Genomic DNA, 19,312 nt, shown 5'->3' on the forward strand with positions numbered 1-19,312 from the left:
ATTCAATTTGGCCTTTATTTTTGTTATTTATTTTAGTTTTATAGGATGAAGGCCATGAATATATCAGTAGGACAAGCATGGTGGTTTCTGGCTTTACTTCAGATAAGTTTGATCCCCCTGCACACAGTGGCTTTCTGTAGTGCAGTGTAGGATTCACCAATGTTCAAGGTATCTTTCCATAAGGAAATGTTTTGCTACAATATAGGTTTGTATTAAGGCATTTAATTCCATGTGCTTTTTAGTGCAAAGTCTTCCAAAAACATGTTATCACATAGTTCAGGAAACATGAAAAGATAGACTTATCATTTAAAAGGCATGCTATTGGTGAGAGTGCCCTAGTGTGCTAATTTTCATAGCATTGGCTCATTATTAAGTGGCTCAAATTAATTTTCAAATTACATTTTTTAGCTGCTAGCAAATCAAAGTGCAGCACAACTTTAACATAAATCGGGAAACGTGACAGATAGAGGCACAATTTTTAATGCACTATGTTGCAAAGTTAAAGCTGCCCTAGTATGCCAATGTTCATGCATTTGGATGATTATTAAGTGGCCCAAATTAATGTTGTAATATATAGTTCATTTTGATTTTTAGCTGCTAGCAAATTAATGTACAGCGCACCATTTCCACCATAAATCAAGAAACGTGATAGATAGAGACAAGTTTCAAAGTGAAAAATGTTGCTGAGATCATGCCTCACTAATGTGCCCAGTTTATGCCTCTGGCATATTCCTAAGTGGTACAAATTAATATTTGAATTTATTGTTTTTTTAGCTGCTAGCCAATCAAAGTACAGCGAACATTGTGCACCATAAAGTGAGGCACCATAATCTACAGAGATTCAATTTAAAATGGATAACATTGGTGAGATCATTATACCCTAGTGTCCAATGTTTATCTCTATAGCATAGAGAGAGCCATAGATCTAAATTATTTTATTTCAATACAAAATATTCATGTTTTGGCTTTATAACACATCAGAAAATAATGTTTTATATTAAAAGGGAAATAAAACATGTTTTAACAATATGAAATAATATGTTATAACTACTCAATAAATAAAAAGGCAATATTAATGACAGATGGTGAACACCTTCTACATAAAACATGACTTAGGAACTGCTGGTTACAATGTTTCCAATTGTTATTATTACACCACTGCATAAACTCACCCCATAGAAGAATTCATGCTTGAAGACCTGAAAGTGGCCCTGAACTCCTGTGTCTGTACTTAGCAGAGCTCTGGAGGCACTGAGTGCTAGTGTAGAATAGCCTGGTATTTATGCAGGCAGTCAAGTGGGTAGTGACCTGTTTCCATTGGCTTCACATTTCTGCAGAGATGGCCTGAGTGAGGGGTACATACCCAATGCAAACCCTAGGAGAAACTGAAGACCGCAGTTTCATATGATTGTTATTTTTACTAAAGTAAATATTCTACTGCAATAGAGGTAGCTATTAATGCAGCATTAATCTAAGTGGGATTGGGAAAGACATTGTATATTTTAATTGCTAATTCATATTTGGTCATTTGCATATGCATTTTGCTGCAAAGTTTTCAAGGGACACCATACCACTTGTATCATAATCTAGGAACCATATTTGATAGAGACTTAAGTCAAAGTGCATAGTATTGCTGCAATCCTGCTGCCCGAATGTGCAAAGTTGTGAGCCTCTGGCTTATTCCTAAGTGGTACCAATTACTTGTTTAATTTATTGTTCTTTTTGCTTAAAGTACAGCGCATGTTTTACACTATAAATCGGGAATCGTGATAGATGGAATCACAAATTAAAATGCACAATGATGCTGAGATAAAGCTGCCCACAATTTTGTAAATTGCATGCCTCTGGCTTTTATCTAAGGGGTACGAATTAATTGTTGAAACTATAGTTCTTTCTGCTTAATACCTGCTAGATAATCAAAGTACAGCACACATTTTATGCTATACATTGGGAACCGTGATAGATAAAATCATGAATTAAAATTCACAATAATACTGAGATGAAGGTGCCCGTATGCGCCAATCGTCATGTCTCTGACTTTATCCTAATGGGTGCAAATTAAATGTTCAACCTATAGTTTGCACAGCTTATTAGCTGCCAGCCAATTAACGTACTGTGCATGTTTTACACTATAAATCAGGAACTGGTACAGATAGATGCACCGTTTAAAGTGCTCAACTGTGCGAAGATCATGCTGCCCACATGTGCCAATATTTATGCCACTGACTTATTCCTAAGTGGTACGAATTAATATCTGAAATATAAAGTGATAAGACAGGAACTGTGATAGAGAAATAATCCTGAGTGTGGAATGTTGGTGAGATCAGTCTGCCCTGCTGCACTAATTTCCAAGCCGCTGGCATATTTTGTGGCTTTGCTACAACTTTTAGCTTGTTTAAGTCAATATTGCTCTAAAAGTTTAAGGGGTGTGTCTGCAGGTTGCTGCTCCTGCCCTTCCTTCAGCCAGGTGTAAAGTGCTGGTCATCTCCGGGGTAAGAATTCTGACCTGCAATTAAGAGAGTTGGTGCCCGCTTTAGCCTAATCATCAGACAACCAGAGCACTTTCCAAAGTTTGAACGTGCATTCAAATTTTCATTGTTTGACAGCCATGTAGATTTCAGTAATGTTCTTTATATCAGTAATGCTGAGCTAAAGCTGTCGCCATGATCCAAATTTCATGCCTCTGGCTTATTCCTATGGTGTATGAATTAATTGTTGAATCTATAGTTAATTTTGCTTAATTGATGCTACATAATTAAAGTTCGGTGCACATTTTACGCTATCAATCGGGATCCCGTGGCTCAGGAGTTGCATTCATTTCATAAGCGTACCTGTCCTCTTACTCTTTGTCACAGACTCTTCTGGATCTAATCGGATTGGGTTTTTTGAATTGTTTTTTTGTGACAAATACATCCTGAACTTTCAGACTTGGGTATGTTCAAAATACGCAGTGACAAAGTGGCCACAGTACCCATTTCACTACTATAGTCTGAATGTAAAAAAAGAAAAATCCGTATTTGTAAAGCGCGAACTACTCACCCTTACGGGTCTCAAAGCGCTGGGGGGGCGTTGTGGAAATTAAGTGAGCTATTGCCCAGAGTCACATGGTGCTGAGCTGAGCTGCCACCGGAGCCGGGAATCGAACCGCGAGCCCTGTTTGCCAAAGTCAGCTGCCCTGGCCGCTACACCACACCTCTCCATGAATGTCTCATCTTATTCCTGTCACTAAATCAAATACTGTAATATTACCCAAAGCGGGCACCTTCAAATTTGTCAAAATGCAGCGTTGTCTGGTTCTGTGAATGTCCGCTTCTAGAAGCGTGGAAGTAGCCTATAGCCAAAATAACCCAAAACCCAGGCTGGTGTCAGCATTTCGCTCTTGAGAGCGGATGATCTCCATTGCGTTATTATACTCCTTTACTTTCATTTTATTATGTTGTATGTTGACTTGTCTTTACTGAAGCATATCTATATCAAATGATTAAGCCTTGGCAAATCACTGCCACCCATGTGTCAAATGGACTACGTATACCTTTCTGCTGACCCCCATAGAAGCTTTTCTATTAAGTGCAGACATTTTTATGCAGTGTTACTTGAAATGCATTAATTTCATTTTTCTGTAGTTATTTAAAAATGCCATTACCTGCACAAGAAAAGAACGTTAATTGAAAGAAAATGTGTCACCATGATGGGTCCTCCACCACACACAACTGCAAAGACTCCCATGACCTCCGCATCAGTGAAAATGCTCTAAAATGGATTGCTTGTTGTCTCACAGACGGAGAAAGTGTAGTCTGCGTACCCCCTTTCACATCACCTTTTCACACACAACACTCTGGCGTTCCTCAGGGGTTCCATCATATCCTCTCTATTACTCAACATCTACCTGTACCCTTACCAAAACTGACTAAATCATACAACATTACCTGTTACAACTATGCAGATGACATCCAAATTATTTTCAGAATGCATAGACCCAAAGACCCCTACAATTTACAACTCAATGATTGCTTTTGTGCGATAAACACATGGATGATGAATAACTGTCTAAAGCTCAATACCGCAAAGGCCGAGATAGGATCTACGGACAATGGCAAACGTTATCAGCCTACCGCCGTATTGCCGAAGTAACATCAAGTCCCCCCAACAACATTAAGATAAGTCAGAAACCTAGGAGTAACCATGGATTCAAACCTAGCCTTGACACTGCATTCTAAAAATGTCACACCAAGTGCCTTCAATGCACTGAAAACACTGTATTGCATCTTCCCATACCTTGCACATCCATTTGGAAAATGGATTCTTTTTAAAGTAGCACTCTTAATGCATAGGGCTCTCCATCCTTCTGGACTGGACTATCTTTCGCCTAAGACTGCTTTCTATAGCCCTGTGAGAATTTTACGCTCATCTGGTAATCATCTGTCCAAGGTCCCTAAGGTTCGTCTGTTCATTGCGGGAGGCCACTCTTTTTCCTTCCTGGGCTCTGTATGGTGGAACAAGCTCCCTTTTGACCTACATCAAACAAAGGCTGAAGCCAGTTTTAAGAAAAAGCTGAAGCCCTGGCTATTCTCTCATTAATCACCTTCCGTATCTTCTTCTTTTCACAAACCGTATAGCGTCGGAACACTCGAGTAGCTGTGCGCTCTACAAATCCCTTCACAATCAAATAAACTGCAAGCATTGCTCACACTCTTAATCACCAGGCTTGACTATGCCAACAGCTTATAACTTGCTGCACCCACATTCATTAATCTTATGTACAATACAGCTCCTCCAGAATGGTGCTGCACAGCTTCTCCTCCTCCTCCATTCAAGATACCGCAGGACTCCAGTCCTGCAATTGCCCCACTGGGTACATATAGCTAGAAGGGCAATGTTCAAGGCCCTCTGCTTGTCCACAGAACCTCCCAAGGAAAAGGGCAGCTATACCTACAAGTTGAATTCAAGCAATAGAAACCAAACAAAACACTGCACTCTAGGCTTGCATCACGTATCATCATACCACCTTACCATAAGAAATCTTTAGGAGTGACTGCTTTCTCAGTACAAGCTGCCAAGCTCTGGAACTCAGTACCAACCAAGATTAGAAGCACCCAAAAGCTTTAAATCCTCCGAAGACAGGAGAAAACATGGCTGTTCGTAGGTAACTGCACCGCACGCATCCTAGCAACAAATGCTGATAACAGTTGCACCCTTAAGCGCAATACTCTGCTTACAACCCACAAATTGCAAACAACTCAACACGCAAACAACTTTCGATATGCAGATAATCTAAGAAGGGCTGACCTATGGTTTACCAGGTCATTTTATAGTTATGTATGTGCATATTTACAGTTAGGACCACAATAATACTAAAAGCATAATACGTAGCAGTCGGCAACAAATTATAACTTGTACCTCTTAAATTCACATAATACATATCTGCTGTGATGGTTGTCCATCACCAGAACTGTACAGTCTGAAAAACACTCCTCAGCATATGAACAGGCATGGAATAACCATACAGATCTGTCACACATTGCTTGGCAATTCAGAGAAATTTAATATAGCCCACCACTCCAGGTCTCAAATATATATTCAATTTGTCTGCTTCTTTATATCTCCTGACACTCATATATCCATTGATAATAAAAATGCCCATCTTACGTGATCTCCACACTTCTCTCTCTATCCAACCATGCCAGCTCAGGACCAGAACTCTAAACAAAATTTCAGATTGCACAACCCACTGAGGTAACCATTTAGGCAGACTAGGTCATATGAAATGCCATAGACTATGCAGAGTTGTTCAATCCTACCAGCATACTGAAAACTATGAAAATGTACGTCTGTTTTTCACACTTCATCATCCAACACACTGCTACAGGCTGCGTCCCATAACATGACAACAGCACCTCAGAAACACTTCCCAAATAGGTTCATACTAAAGAAAGCAATCTTCCAACCGTGCACCCTACGCAGTGTAGCATGCTACTCAAGTGCTTCAGCGCCCCACATAGGTGTAGTAAGGGATATAAAACTACTCCAGTACATTACAACATAGTAGCACTGCACATTCATTGCTGCTTTTTTTTCTTGCGCTGGGTAAGGTAATTGACTCCATGTCAAAAGGATACACTTTTCTAGCCTGGGATTTAGCTTTTACAAATCAGTTTCTTCACATGTAAGTTTACAAAGGTTGTTAATGATCATACCGGAACTGTAGATCCCAGTATGCACTTGTATCAAATGACCGCATAGTACTGGAAATAAAGTGTGCCTTTTGTCATTGAGCTGCATTGTCCTTTGTTGAGATCTGCCCCTTTTGTTAGGATCATGAAAGATTAGATAATCTAGTCCAAATGTTTTCTCCGCAATCTGGAGTTTTTAGTCCAAGTTATTCCATTATAAGAGTCTTGAAATACAAGTACTAGAAAGTAAAGAAAAACATGGATTGGAGGACTCGTACCTGGGAAACTTGAGATTTCTTGGAATGCTTATGCGTATGTCACCGTTTGCCTTGGTGCTTTTCAGTCCTATTGAGACCTGTTGGCATTGCCAATGCATTTTATCTTAATGTTACTGCTGGAATGACTCAGTAACTGAATTAAATGTAATAAAAAAAGAGTTTATGCAAACCCACCAGTTTACTTCAGAAGTAACAGATCTTTAAGGGGATGCTTGTGACATGCAGAATGGCTTTCCGAAGCCATGTCCTGTCATTGTGTTTGGAATGTTTCTACAGAAACTCAAAATCAAACGGGAGAGTGTCCTTTTAAATCTTGTGACTTGAGTCAGCTCTCCTATGTTTTAGCAGTTTTTGGTCTTCCCCACACTGTTATGGTCAAGGTAGGCTCAGGCTTTGCTTTACTCGCCCACCGCTAATTTCTACGTACATTTCAGCTTTCGGAGCCTGGCCCGGCATAGAGATGCCAGTTGAACAGATGCCAAGAGTTTCTTGCAGGAAGCAGGTGGTGAGGAAAAAAAGTCCTCCATGTATTAAAGCAAACAATCCCATTCCTCTGCCAACCCCTTTTGCTGAGTTACCTGAACTTCATCTTGAGGTCTGCTCGTTACTCAGTGAGGTCTATGTACTTAATGTGTTTTTTGGTCAATGTATTTAATGTGTTTTTTGTTCACCAATAAACGGCCAACATTGATGGACCTGTGTTGAGGCTCAATGGTGTAACACAAAAGTATGTCCCCTATTCCCCTCCCCCAACCCCCCCTCGAAGAATGTGACTAGGGGCCCTCATGTCTTCCATATCTCCCAGATATTAATTGGTCTTGGGCTGAATAGGGCCCTTTGAAGGCTGGGGACCCCCTGGAATTCCCTGCCCCCCCAGCACCCCTCCACCCCCACCCTGCGCCGCAGGGCAGTCCCGGGGACTGTGTTACTTCCCTGGTGCTGAGCAAAACCTGGAGTTGGTCCATTTAAAGCAGGGAGCCAAGTGCAAGCAGGTTGATTCCCTGGTGCTGAGCAAAACCTGGAGTTGGTCCATTTAAAGCAGGGAGCCAAGTGCAAGAAGGTTGATGAGAACAAGCGTCTAGATCAACTTTGGATGGGACTAGAGGTGGACCCCTTGGGCCTTGCCATGATGCTGGAACTGATGGGACAGTGACCTGTTGTGTCTACAAACAGGAGTCTGACACTAAAGGATATGTACCTCTGGAAGTTATATAAAATTTGCTTTCAGATGCTACTCTTGGAATCTTATTTTTATTGATATATTTTATTTGTTTTTTACTTTATGGACACTGGTGGGTTGGAGTGCACTGGTTTTCCGTATGCGCATTAAATGTTTTGTTCAGTATCTATTTTTGCTTAGTGATTCTGAAATCAAACCTGTTTTCAGAGGTGTCTGATAAAAACATAGGTAGCTGAACTCTGTTGCAAAGCTCAGAAATGACAGATCAAATTTTGAGATTTCTGTTAAGTTTATGCATTTATTTTGCGTCCCAACGCAGAATAAATGATCGGTTTTAAAAATAATTTGATTGGTTGGATTAATAAATATGATCATTCTGTTTGCTACAGAATGTAATCTGATTAGGGGCAACCTCTTATGTCTTGAGTAAAAATGTTCTATTTAGTAATAACCTTGAACATTTATGCATGCAAATTAATGCATTTAAAAGGAAAGGTTGAAGTTTCCATGTATTGTACACGATTTTACCGTTTGCTGTTGTGTTTGCTGTTTTTCTTTGCTAAAACTGTATTTATGAATATTTAATAAAAGTAACATTATCTCTGCATTTCTTTTTGACAAGCCTATTTCAATTTGATCAAGACTGTTCTTATTTGGTTAGAGCGCCCCACGTAGGGGTAGTAAGCTCTATATAAATGCAATACATACAATCTGATCCCCTTTATTATAATTAATCCGCAGGATTCCATATGATGAGGCTTCTACTATGGCCAGCGATCCCCTGGAAGGCTTTCATGAAGTGAACCTAGCTTCGCCTACTACCCCGGACCTTCTTGGCTTGTGTGAGCCAGGGACCAAAGAAGAAACTACCTCGACTAATGTTGTGTACCGACCCCACAACTGTATCAACTGCTCGTCAGTTCAGCCAAACTCACTAAATGTATCCGAACTCCCCACACAACCGGTGTATTCATATCCAAGACAAGTCAACTGCGTGGAATCTTCTGGAACTGGGTATGTCGCATTCGTCACACAGGAGCCAAGTAAAAATGTTTTATTTAGTTCAACATATAAAATTTCTATTTTGGATAATGTGTATTCTCATTTATGGTTCTATGCATTTCATTCTCACTAAGATAACCTTTAATAGAAGGTGTCTCTTACTCCATAGGTTGCAGTTGCTGTGTAATGCATTGAAATGTTTACCATGTTCACAGGGTCAAGTGAGTAGCTCTGCCGTATCCTTAAGATTAGAGTATGTTTCATAAGCACCCCAGTTCTCTATTAGGCCGTTAGCTGTCACTGGAAACTTGTTTTTGCAATATAGAAAACAAAGAATTTGCACTGAGCTGGCACTGCAAACTTGAAACGTTGGGCACTATAGTTTGAACACTGTCTTAATATTAGGGATAAAGTACCCCCCTGCCGTACATTATAAGCATATTGCAAGTAACCGAGGAGTTCCATAGCCATATGGAGGAATGAGGCCAAAAGCCCATTTCCTTTACAAGCTTATGGAACTTCAAAGTGACTTGCAGTTTCCTTATCATGTACGCCTGGGGCTTCTTTATCCCATAAAATACATGATCACACTATCACCTTTCCCACAAGCCACTTAACACCTTGGTGTGTAGCTCTTTCATATGAAAGAGCGAGCATGTTTGCAAACAAGAAAAAGAAAACCTTTAGTGCAAAATTAAACGCATCAAAAACCTGTTAGAAATGTGTTGCATATAGATATTAGAAACAGTTCAATACAAGTCAGTTTAAAAAAAAAAGGAAAGCTGCAATAGCCCTGAACATGTTGAAACGTTCAAAAAGATTCTAGCTTTTCTCTATCTGAGTGCAAGAAATAAACGTTTTCCCTCTTCTTTTCATTGTAAGGTAAAGAGCAAAAGATAGAAAAGCAATGTTCCATTTCTTATTAGGTCACGCCTAAATAGCCCTTGCGCTGTTAGGCGATCTGTTGTCTGTACTTTGTGGGGTTTGACTCCTCCCACGCTTTGGATTGGCTTTTGTGTGTGTCCATTTAAAAATCCTAGGCTGCAATTGGCTAATGGTGGGTGCATGTCTCACCTTTTCTTGCGAGTTCACTCCCATCGAGTATTGCACGCTGCTTGTTATGGTATGAACGCTTGTGAGAGGGGATGATGCAAGCTTACTACTTTTACATGACTGGCCTGTTGGGCGGGGGCTACTTCCTCCTTCAACAGCAGCACAAAGGGAGCCTCTCCTCCTGCCCGTGACAGAGCCTGCGGCTCAGGACTCTAAAAAAACAAAAGCGGTGGGGCGAGGCGCACCTGAGCGCAACGCAACCCTTTTTTGAAAGGACCCTCCTATCTTACGCTCTCTGCAATGCGGCCGGGTACTGAGTCGGCGCTCGCGCTCTCTGCTGGTTGTTGACTCACTGTGCGGTACGCGCAGGGTCTCCGGGGGTGGGGATGGTTTGGCAAGAACTGAGGTAGCACTGCCCTGCTTGCGCCAACGGTTCCAGAACCCTTCCAACCCAGTTGAGTGGTTCAGGGGTCCGAATTGACACCCGTCACCCGACCCCACCGGCGGCAGAGATGCATACTGACTGCAGCAGCCACTGGAGTGGTTCAGCAGCCCAGGGTACACTTGCTGCTGATGAGCCTCATGATGCCCGGGCCGGTGTTTGCCGCAGAAGTTGTTGCGGTCATGAGGCAGATTTTACAAATTGCCACTCTCCTATCAAAGTGATGAGTCCCTTTATTTCCCATGCCACATGCTCGTGATTAAATAAATATTTATTGGTTTTAAAGCAAGTCTGCTATTTATACATGTCAGCTGGCATAGCTTGGACCATTAGAGGCCTTATTCAGAGGTCTGGACTGGAGGAAAATAGACAGATGGAATTTGCTTCAACAAAGGAGGGGCTTGAGTAAATATTTCACCAGGTTTAGCAGTTGTTCCAGAAACAGTAGGGTTTGCATCGCCGCCCAACTCTCACTCATGACCGCCGTCTCCAGATGATTGGGATGGCTCACTGATCTTCAATACACCTGACAAAGATCGCCATTGAGTAAACAAAAATGGGGTTGAGATTAAGAAACTTAAGTATAAAACACAATTTTACATGACGTTGACTATTGGTTTATGGCACAGTGTTCGTTTATTTTGTGATCATGGACAACAGGCGTAGAAGGTGTTGGCAAATAATGAGACAGGTGCTCTCATTCAATAAAATAACAGCAAAGCACGCAGCCATTTTCATACCAACATGGCAGAGTTGTAATTCAAAGCATTAATCATAAATATGACAGGAAGTGATGATTGCCTCGCGAGATTTGCATCCATTGGCAACACCAGTGCTACCACTGCATGAATTGCGATGGGACTATACTTCCATAGACTTACTCATAGTGAATGGGGGTGAGGTACTCCTAATGCTGGACTGCTGCCACTTCCCATTAAAACAATACCGAACCCTCTATGATGTGGGCAGTAATGTGTTTTTGTACGAATATTATGGCACCAACATGCCAGAAAAGTCACAGGAGACAATAGATAGATGCCCACGTAGGGAGCAGTGTACCATAGTCCAACGTATATACCTAAATCACAAGACCTTTTTTGGATTCACTATTTGATTTTTATCTCCTCTTGTGATTGTGACTCTCTGAGCATGCAAAAAAAACATGTCTTATAAAATGGCATTTCATTCACTCAGTGTGGCTACTATTTTCAGGGAATTTACATCACACTTTGGAAGGTTACTGATCTGACCCAGAGGGGCGTTTAATATTAACTGCAAGAACCCTATAAATTGGCCTGGTGTAATATTTGCATTGAGGTAACTGAAGTTCTAGCTGTATAACGGCATACCTAGAGCTACAAGTCCCAGAATGCAAAGAAAATACCCAAACTGGATGAGCCACTCACCCATAACCTAGGTATCCTAATAGCTGTGAATGAAACATCCTCCCAATCGATGCCAGAGAACATTTCTCACCCCTTGCAGCACTTACCAGCCAGCTCTAAGTTTCCTAGTGCATCGAATCCACAGGCACTTGCATCCACTTGTCCTCTGAAGCAGCCTGTTATGTTCTGTCGCTGCTAATGGTGACTTCGGTAATGGAAACATACAAGGACCCGTCAATTGCGCTCTGTGTTTTAAGACTGACTTATTATATTACATGCTGTGCATCCTGGGAGCTGTAGTGCGTGAGCCTGTCAATTCAGGCGATTTGATAAAAACATCTGGAAATAGTGTACCAGTGAAAGCAGTCATCTGGTCACTGTACAAATACAAGCGTTTCAACACTGTGAACAATGTGAAGAAGAAAGTAAACAAACACTACAAAAAAACGCGCATCTAAACCTCAGCTGGGCTACATCAAGGCACCCACAATGAAGAAGAGCAATCCCAGTGCAACCGAGCTAGCCAATGTCGTGGACAGAGGTCCACTGCATGCTCCCTGCAATGTCCCAAGAATCATGCCTTTTTAGGTGGAGCCTGGGTAGCGCATGCGCTGCTCTACGAGGCATTATCTCAGAGGCAATGTGTAAAGCATTTGTGAACACATACAGTAATGCAGTGAAAACACTACAAATGGACACCACACCAGTTTAGAAAAATAAGTAATCTTTATCTAAACCCAAACAAGACCAAACGACAAAAATCCACAATACAGGTATTAAGATATCCTCAAAAATAGGTGATTCACAAAAATAAAGCTTGTAGCAACAAATAGCTCCACTTAGAATTATAACGACGTCGTGACCGGTGGAAATCCCAAAGTGAAGCTCCGACCGCGAGGTGCGCGGTGTCCTGCCTTCACAGAATAATACCTTGGAAACGATGAAAACAAAGACAGTTCACAGCGTCGGGGAGGTGATGCTTTGTGGGCGCTGCTCGGCGTCGGTTCCTTACGACCGTAGGGGAGGTGAAGCTTCTGTTCCTTACTGCAGCGCAGGGGAGGCGAAACGACTGTTCCTTATTGCGTTGGGGAGGTGATGTCACGATGACGCCAAAGCCTCTGTTCCTTACGATGGCGCGATGTCGATGGATTCAGGGATCACTCACGTCAAGGATCGTCTCCTCGATGATGAAGTCGGCTTCGGAGTCGATGCGGCACGGCAGCAGGCGTTGGGCCTACATCGCAAGTCAGAGCAGCGCTCACGGCTTCGGTGCAGGCTGCGACGTCGCTCGCCGGCGTCGGTGTTGCAATTTCCTTCTGTAGCAGCTGAAACAGCAGTTTCAGATGCAGAGACAGAAGGGGTGAAGACTGTGTGTTCCTGAGACTTCAGATCAGGATCCAAGCTCAGTTTCAAGACTTTGGAGATCTTTTTCTTCTAGCAGGTGACAAAGCAAACAGAAAAGTCCTTTTTCTCCTTGCCTTGACAGCAAGCAGGCACTGCAGGCCAACCCCAGACAGCAAACAGCACAGGGGCAGTATTCCTACTCCGCTTCGCCGGCTCTTCTCCATGGCAAAGGTTTCCTCTTGATTTCCCAGAAGTGATCTAAAAGTCTGGGGTCTTGGCCCCACTTTTTATACACACAAATCCTTTGTTTTCTGAAGGCAGAGAGTGTCTGTACCCAGCCAAAAACAGTTCTGTCCTCACTGGTGCAGCTTCCTGGCAGGAGGTGGAGACAGCATTGTTGAAGGCAGACCAGGCCCATTCAGGTGAAAAGGAAATCTCCTCCCCCTATTCTAAATGCAGCCCAGGTCTATTCAGCCCAGCCCTGACTCATCAGACTTCTGGAGCCACAGCTACTCTCCAGCCCCTGTCATCCAAAACCCAGACAGTCAATCCACAAACCCAGCAGAGGCCTACTGGATGGCTGCGCAAGAAAATGCCTACTTTCTAAAAGTGGTATTTTCAAACACAGAATGTAAAAATACCCTTTACTAAAAGATGCATCTTTAGATTCTGAGTTCAGGCATACTAAACTTTATTTTCTACCTTATTTCCATTCTGTCCTATGGGAACAGGTAGCCCTGCAATCGTGAAAAACGAAATTGGCAGTAATTCACTTATCAGGACATGCCACACACATTAGGGCATGTCCTACCTTTCACATACACTGCACCCTGCCCACAGGGGTACCTTGGGCTGACCTTAGGGGCGACTAACATGTAGAAAAGGGAAGGTTTAGGGCCTGGCAAGTGGGTGCACTTATTTTTCACAAACAGAGAGTGAGAGAATAAACAACGTAGTTGCGTTCTCCCAAATCAACTTTTTTTCACAAAAAGCAACCACTGTTAAACTGGCAGAATAACCAGATCCAAGGATGTGTTGGAATGGTTCGAGGCATGTGGGCTGCTGAATTCATATCTGTGCATAGATCGCCGCCTAGTGTTGGGTCCGGATGTTTGCACGTTGTTGTCCTGGAAGAGTCTTCGAAGTATCCTTGGAGGCGCATGGGCATCCTCTCCATCCTCAGATTGTTTTTTTCCGCCATTGGGTTCGGATGTGCTATCTTAGCTCAAGTTAGGAAAATATTTTGTCGAGGCCAAAAGGCCTTTAGTTTGCGTCGGTACTGTTTGTCGATCGGGTTTCGATACAATCCTGTTAGTTTACTAACTTTCAGCACCGACTTTTTTCGCATTTACCTGTCCATCGACTACTTCGACGATGGAATCGAGGACGCCATTCAAAAGGTGTCCGGTATGCAATGCGAAGTACCCACACATCGACGTCCATCTGGTGTGCAACAAATGCCTTTCGCCGGACCACGACGAATCGACATGCATGGCCTGTGCCCGGTTCCGTTCTAAGAAGACTCTACGGAATCGACGAGCGGCGAGACTCGAGGCGCAGCACGCGGCACCGGCCCCAACAGACATCTTCAACGAGGCCGAAGACGTCGAGGAATTAGAAGTCTTGCCCTCCAGTCCCGTTTCCGAACACGAACCCGGATCGGACGAGGTAGACGAGTCACTCTTCCACAGAGGTGAAGACGACACCGAGGTAGGAGACGACGAGGAGGCCTTAGGGGCCGAAGAGAGTAGCTCCAATGATGAACAAGGCCTACCTGTTCAAACCGAAGAAACACCAGTGCCACAGCCTATGGCTCCGGTCGAGGGATCGCCTTCGGGCCTTACCCGAGACCCATCCCGCAGTTCTTCGGCCCCGCCCTCGGGCCCGGCCTCGGACGTTCAGCGGCAACCATTACTGCATAAACAAGCTGGTTTCCCTACCGCAAAACCGAAACCGAAAGCTGCTCCGGTTCCACCGAAACCGAAAGTGGCGCTGGTCGGATCGAGGCCTTCCACGCCTTCGACGCCAGCGCAACGCGTCGGCACCGACCGCACCAAGAGAGACTTCGGTGCCGAACTTGAAGCGGGCGACGTTGGAGTCGACAAACGGAAAAAGGCCATCGGCACCGACAAACCTGCTCGGCTACCGGCACCAACGACACCGAGGGCCGTACCGCCTGCTGCGTCTCGCATCGCTCCCTCGACGACACCTAAGCCTCACGTATCGAAGACTTCGACGGTGATCTCCGCACCTCGACTCGATGAACCGCCGGCGCCGAAAAAATCCACGGCCGCCTCTACGAACCTGGCCGGTGCCAAAGCCTCAAATGCGCCCCAAGTACGACCTGGTGCGACGCAAGGCAGCAAAACCACGGCTGTCCTCCAGGACACGTCGGGTTCCGGTTCGATCGGAGCTCCAGCAGCCTCTTCGATGCCGGCCAACATTACCTTCGGCTTGCCTCCGTCGACAATCCCAAAAATGTTCCAACTCAGGACACGGGTCACCCAAACTACGGTCACACCTGCTGAGACGTCTCCGGCACGCGTCATCGACGCCGACACTGGCAGGATGATTCTCCACGACCGAAGGATAACTTTGGAGCCGCCACTGGACCCTTTCAGGATCCCACTAAAAAGGAAGTTGCCTGTAGAATCAGAACCTCTCCTTTATGAACCCTTCCATTCATCCTACCAGGATCCACACCGGTTCTCCCCCACACGCTCCGACACGGATGCATTGGAGGACTACATGGATGACCAAGTCCCCTACCATGTAGACACAGACCCTGATGACCAGCAGGACCCTGATCAAACTTGGGGCGACCCTGCAGACCCCAGTGCACCTCTCGATGCACAGGACCAACAACTCTATGGGGCAAAAACATCTCCTACGGAGGATACTGCGGCGTTCAACGCTCTTATTGAACGTGCTGCAAATAACCATGGGGTACACCTTCACTCTGATACCATCGAAGATGACTTTCTAATGGACACCTTTGCATCCTCAGAAAGACATGTAAAGACTCTGCCAATGTTGAAGGGGGTCCTCAAACCAGCTAAGGACATTTTCAAGGAACCCACCAGGGCACGAGTGATAAACCCCAGGATTGATAAGAAATACAGATCAGCACCTGGGGATCCTACTTACATCAGAGGCCAATTACCACTCGACTCCATCGTAGTAGCGAATGCACGCAAGAGGGCACACTCGCAAACGACAGGTGACGCTCCTCCCCCGGACAAAGAGTCCAAAGTGTTAGAGACCTCTGGCAAGCGAGTTGCCGCCCAAGCTGCCAACATATGGCGCATAGCCAACACTCAAGCGCTCCTTGCTCGCTATGATAGAGCGCACTATGACACACTGGAGCAAATATTCCAACATCTCCCTGACCAGTTCAAAGAAGGCGCAGAAATGCTCATCAGAGAAGGACAGCTACTCACGAACGCTTCCATCAAATGTGCACTAGATGCTGCAGACACGGCTGCCAGAGCCATAAACACAAGCGTCATGCTGCGACGACATGCCTGGCTACGGATCTCAGGATTCAAGCCTGAGGTACAAAACAATATACTGAACCAGCCCGTCAACCCCGACTATTTATTCGGGCCAGAGGTTGACACCACCCTCGAAAAGATAAAGAAGGACACGGACACTGCAAAGTCCATGGGCGCCCTACAAACTCAGTCCTTTCGGAGCGGCTCCTTTCGTCGCCCCGGAAACAAGGGAGCAGGTAGAGGACAGGGGTCACAACAAACATATAACAAAGGTAATACACAGACCACCTACGATAAAAACACCCGAGGTGGATATCGTGGCTCCAGTACAAAGGGCAGAGGACGTGGCTACGGCAACACCAGGTCCTCCCCCAAGAACAAGCAGTGACGCCCTCTCCCTTCCTCCCGACCACATAACACCTGTCGGGGGAAGGCTACAAAGGTTCCTGTCCACGTGGAACTCCATCACCACGGACAGGTGGGTCAAAGATATTGTAAAATACGGTTACTGTCTGGAGTTAACCTCCACTCCACCCACAATACCACCAAGAAGCCGTCCTATGTCCTCAGAGCACTTAACGCTCTTACAGCAAGAGGTGCAAAGTATGCTTCTAAAAGGCGCTATAAAGGTAGTACCCATCCACGAGCAGGGTACGGGAGTGTACTCCCTCTACTTCTTAATTCCAAAAAAGGACGGGTCGCTCAGACCTATATTAGACCTGAGACCCCTGAACCAGTACATTCTTTCAGAGCACTTTCACATGCTCACTCTACAGCAAGTCCTTCCGCTTCTCAAGCAGGGAGACTTCCTAGCCACACTGGACCTCAAGGATGCGTACTTTCACATACCCATCCACCCCTCACACAAAAAATACCTCAGGTTCACTGTTCAGGGGCAGCACTATCAGTTCAAAGTCCTTCCCTTCGGCGTGACAACAGCGCCCAGGGTTTTCACGAAGTGCCTAGCTACGGTGGCAGCACATCTACGGAGGCAGCATATACACGTCTACCCCTACCTAGACGACTGGCTCGTTCAAGCGAAGTCAGCCCAGCAATGTGCAAGCCACATGTCCCGCACCATTCACCTTCTTCACAGTCTGGGATTCTCACTAAATTATCCAAAGTCCCATCTCCAGCCCGCACACGTACAACAGTACCTAGGTGCGACTATAGACACTCTGGCGGCCACAGCTCAGCCAAATTTAGTGAGGATCAACAGCATACAACTGCTGATCTCCAAGTTCAAACCCAATCACTCACTTCCAGCGCGAGTGTTTATGCAGTTGATAGGCATGATGGCCTCCTGCATCTTCATAGTCCCGCACGCGAGATTACATATGCGCCCACTTCAGGAGTGCCTAGCACGTCAGTGGAATCAGGCTCAAGGACAGTTAAAGGACCTAGTGTTGGTGAGCGGTCGGGCATACAACTCTCTGCATTGGTGGAATCCACAAAACCTTTGCAAGGGCCGACCATTCCAAGAGCCTGTCCCACAGATAGTACTGACAGCGGACGCGTCTCTCCAGGGATGGGGGAGCTCATGTACTCCACTACACAGTGCAGGGACTATGGACAACACAACAAAAGAAGTTGCACATCAACCTTCTGGAACTGATGGCAATCTTCCTAGCCATGAAGGCATTCAAAGTACATCTATGCAACAAGGTCGTGTTGATCCGGACGGACAACATGACCGCAATGTACTACATACAGAAACAGGGAGGAACACACTCTCCACAGTTGTCTCATCTGGCTCAGAGCATGTGGAATTGGGCCATTCAAAGGAACATTTTCCTCATGGCGGAACACCTCCCTGGCAAGGACAACCAGATGGCGGATCTGCTCAGCAGACACAGCCACCAGATGCACGAGTGGGAGTTACACCCATCAGTACTCCAACCGTACTTCCAGCAGTGGGGTCATCCGGAGATAGACCTATTCGCGACAAGCGAAAACGCAAAATGCCAAAGCTTCGCCGCCAGATTCCCACATCCACAGTCGCAGGGCAATGCGATATGGATGAACTGGTCCGGCAGATTTGCGTACGCTTTTCCCCCAGCGCCATTGATACCGCTAGTGGCCCGCAAACTCCGACAACACTCCCTGACACTCGTCCTAGTTGCTCCCACGTGGGCACGCCAGCCGTGGTACACCACCTTCCTCGAACTTTCCGTGGTGCCGCATCAAAGGCTGCGGATCAAACCCGCGCATTTGACGCAGAACCATGGAGAGGTTCAGCACCCAGATCCGCAACAGCTGAACCTGGCGATCTGGCTCCTGAAGTCCTAGAGTTTGGCTATCTCAACCTGCCACCTGACTGTATGGACATCATCAAGGAGGCCAGGAGAACCACTACCAGAGCTTGCTATGCAGCCAAATGGAAAAGGTTCGTCATTTATTGCGGTAATAATGACATCAACCCGCTGGACGCATCCATCCAAAACATCATCTGTTACCTCTTACACCTATATCGATGCAATCTGGCGTACACCTCTATACGTGTCCATTTGACCGCAATCTCAGCCTATCTGCAAACCAGGCAGCACCTCTCTCTATTCAGAGTGCCTGCCATCAAAGCATTCTTGGAAGGACTCAAACGAGTCATTCCACCAAGCCACCCACCGGCTCCAATGTGGAACCTCAACTTGGTCCTCACACGCCTGATGGGTCCACCCTTTGAACCTCTACACTCATGCGAGATTCAATTCCTTACCTGGAAAGTGGCCTTCCTTGTAGCGATCACTTCCCTAAGAAGAGTTAGTGAACTCCAGGCACTAACCGTTCAAGAGCCATTTATACAGGTTCACGCCAACAGGGTCGTACTACGTACCAACCCCAAATTCATGCCCAAAGTAATATCGCAGTTCCACATGAATCAGACTATTGAACTGCCAGTTTTCTTCCAAAACCCACAAACTGTTGCAAAAAGGGCACTACATACACTAGATGTACGGAGGGCCCTCA

At 45.2% G+C, this 19,312-nt stretch overlaps 1 protein-coding gene across 6 annotated transcripts in view; it reads left to right on the forward strand.

The window, feature by feature from the left end:
- Window positions 1-19,312, forward strand: part of RAB3IP (RAB3A interacting protein) — a 607,212-nt gene that overhangs the window by 387,852 nt on the left and 200,048 nt on the right. For all 6 annotated transcript variants that reach the window (XM_085652511.1, XM_085652507.1, XM_085652510.1 and 3 more), the window contains one exon: window positions 8,370-8,642. In XM_085652511.1, the coding sequence (XP_085508637.1) occupies window positions 8,395-8,642 (248 nt within the window). In that variant the 5' untranslated portion in view covers window positions 8,370-8,394. The remainder of the gene's footprint in view (window positions 1-8,369; window positions 8,643-19,312) is intronic.

The sequence above is a fragment of the Triturus cristatus genome, chromosome 4_1, assembly GCF_964204655.1.
Source record: "Triturus cristatus chromosome 4_1, aTriCri1.1, whole genome shotgun sequence".
Lineage (NCBI taxonomy): Eukaryota > Metazoa > Chordata > Amphibia > Caudata > Salamandridae > Triturus > Triturus cristatus.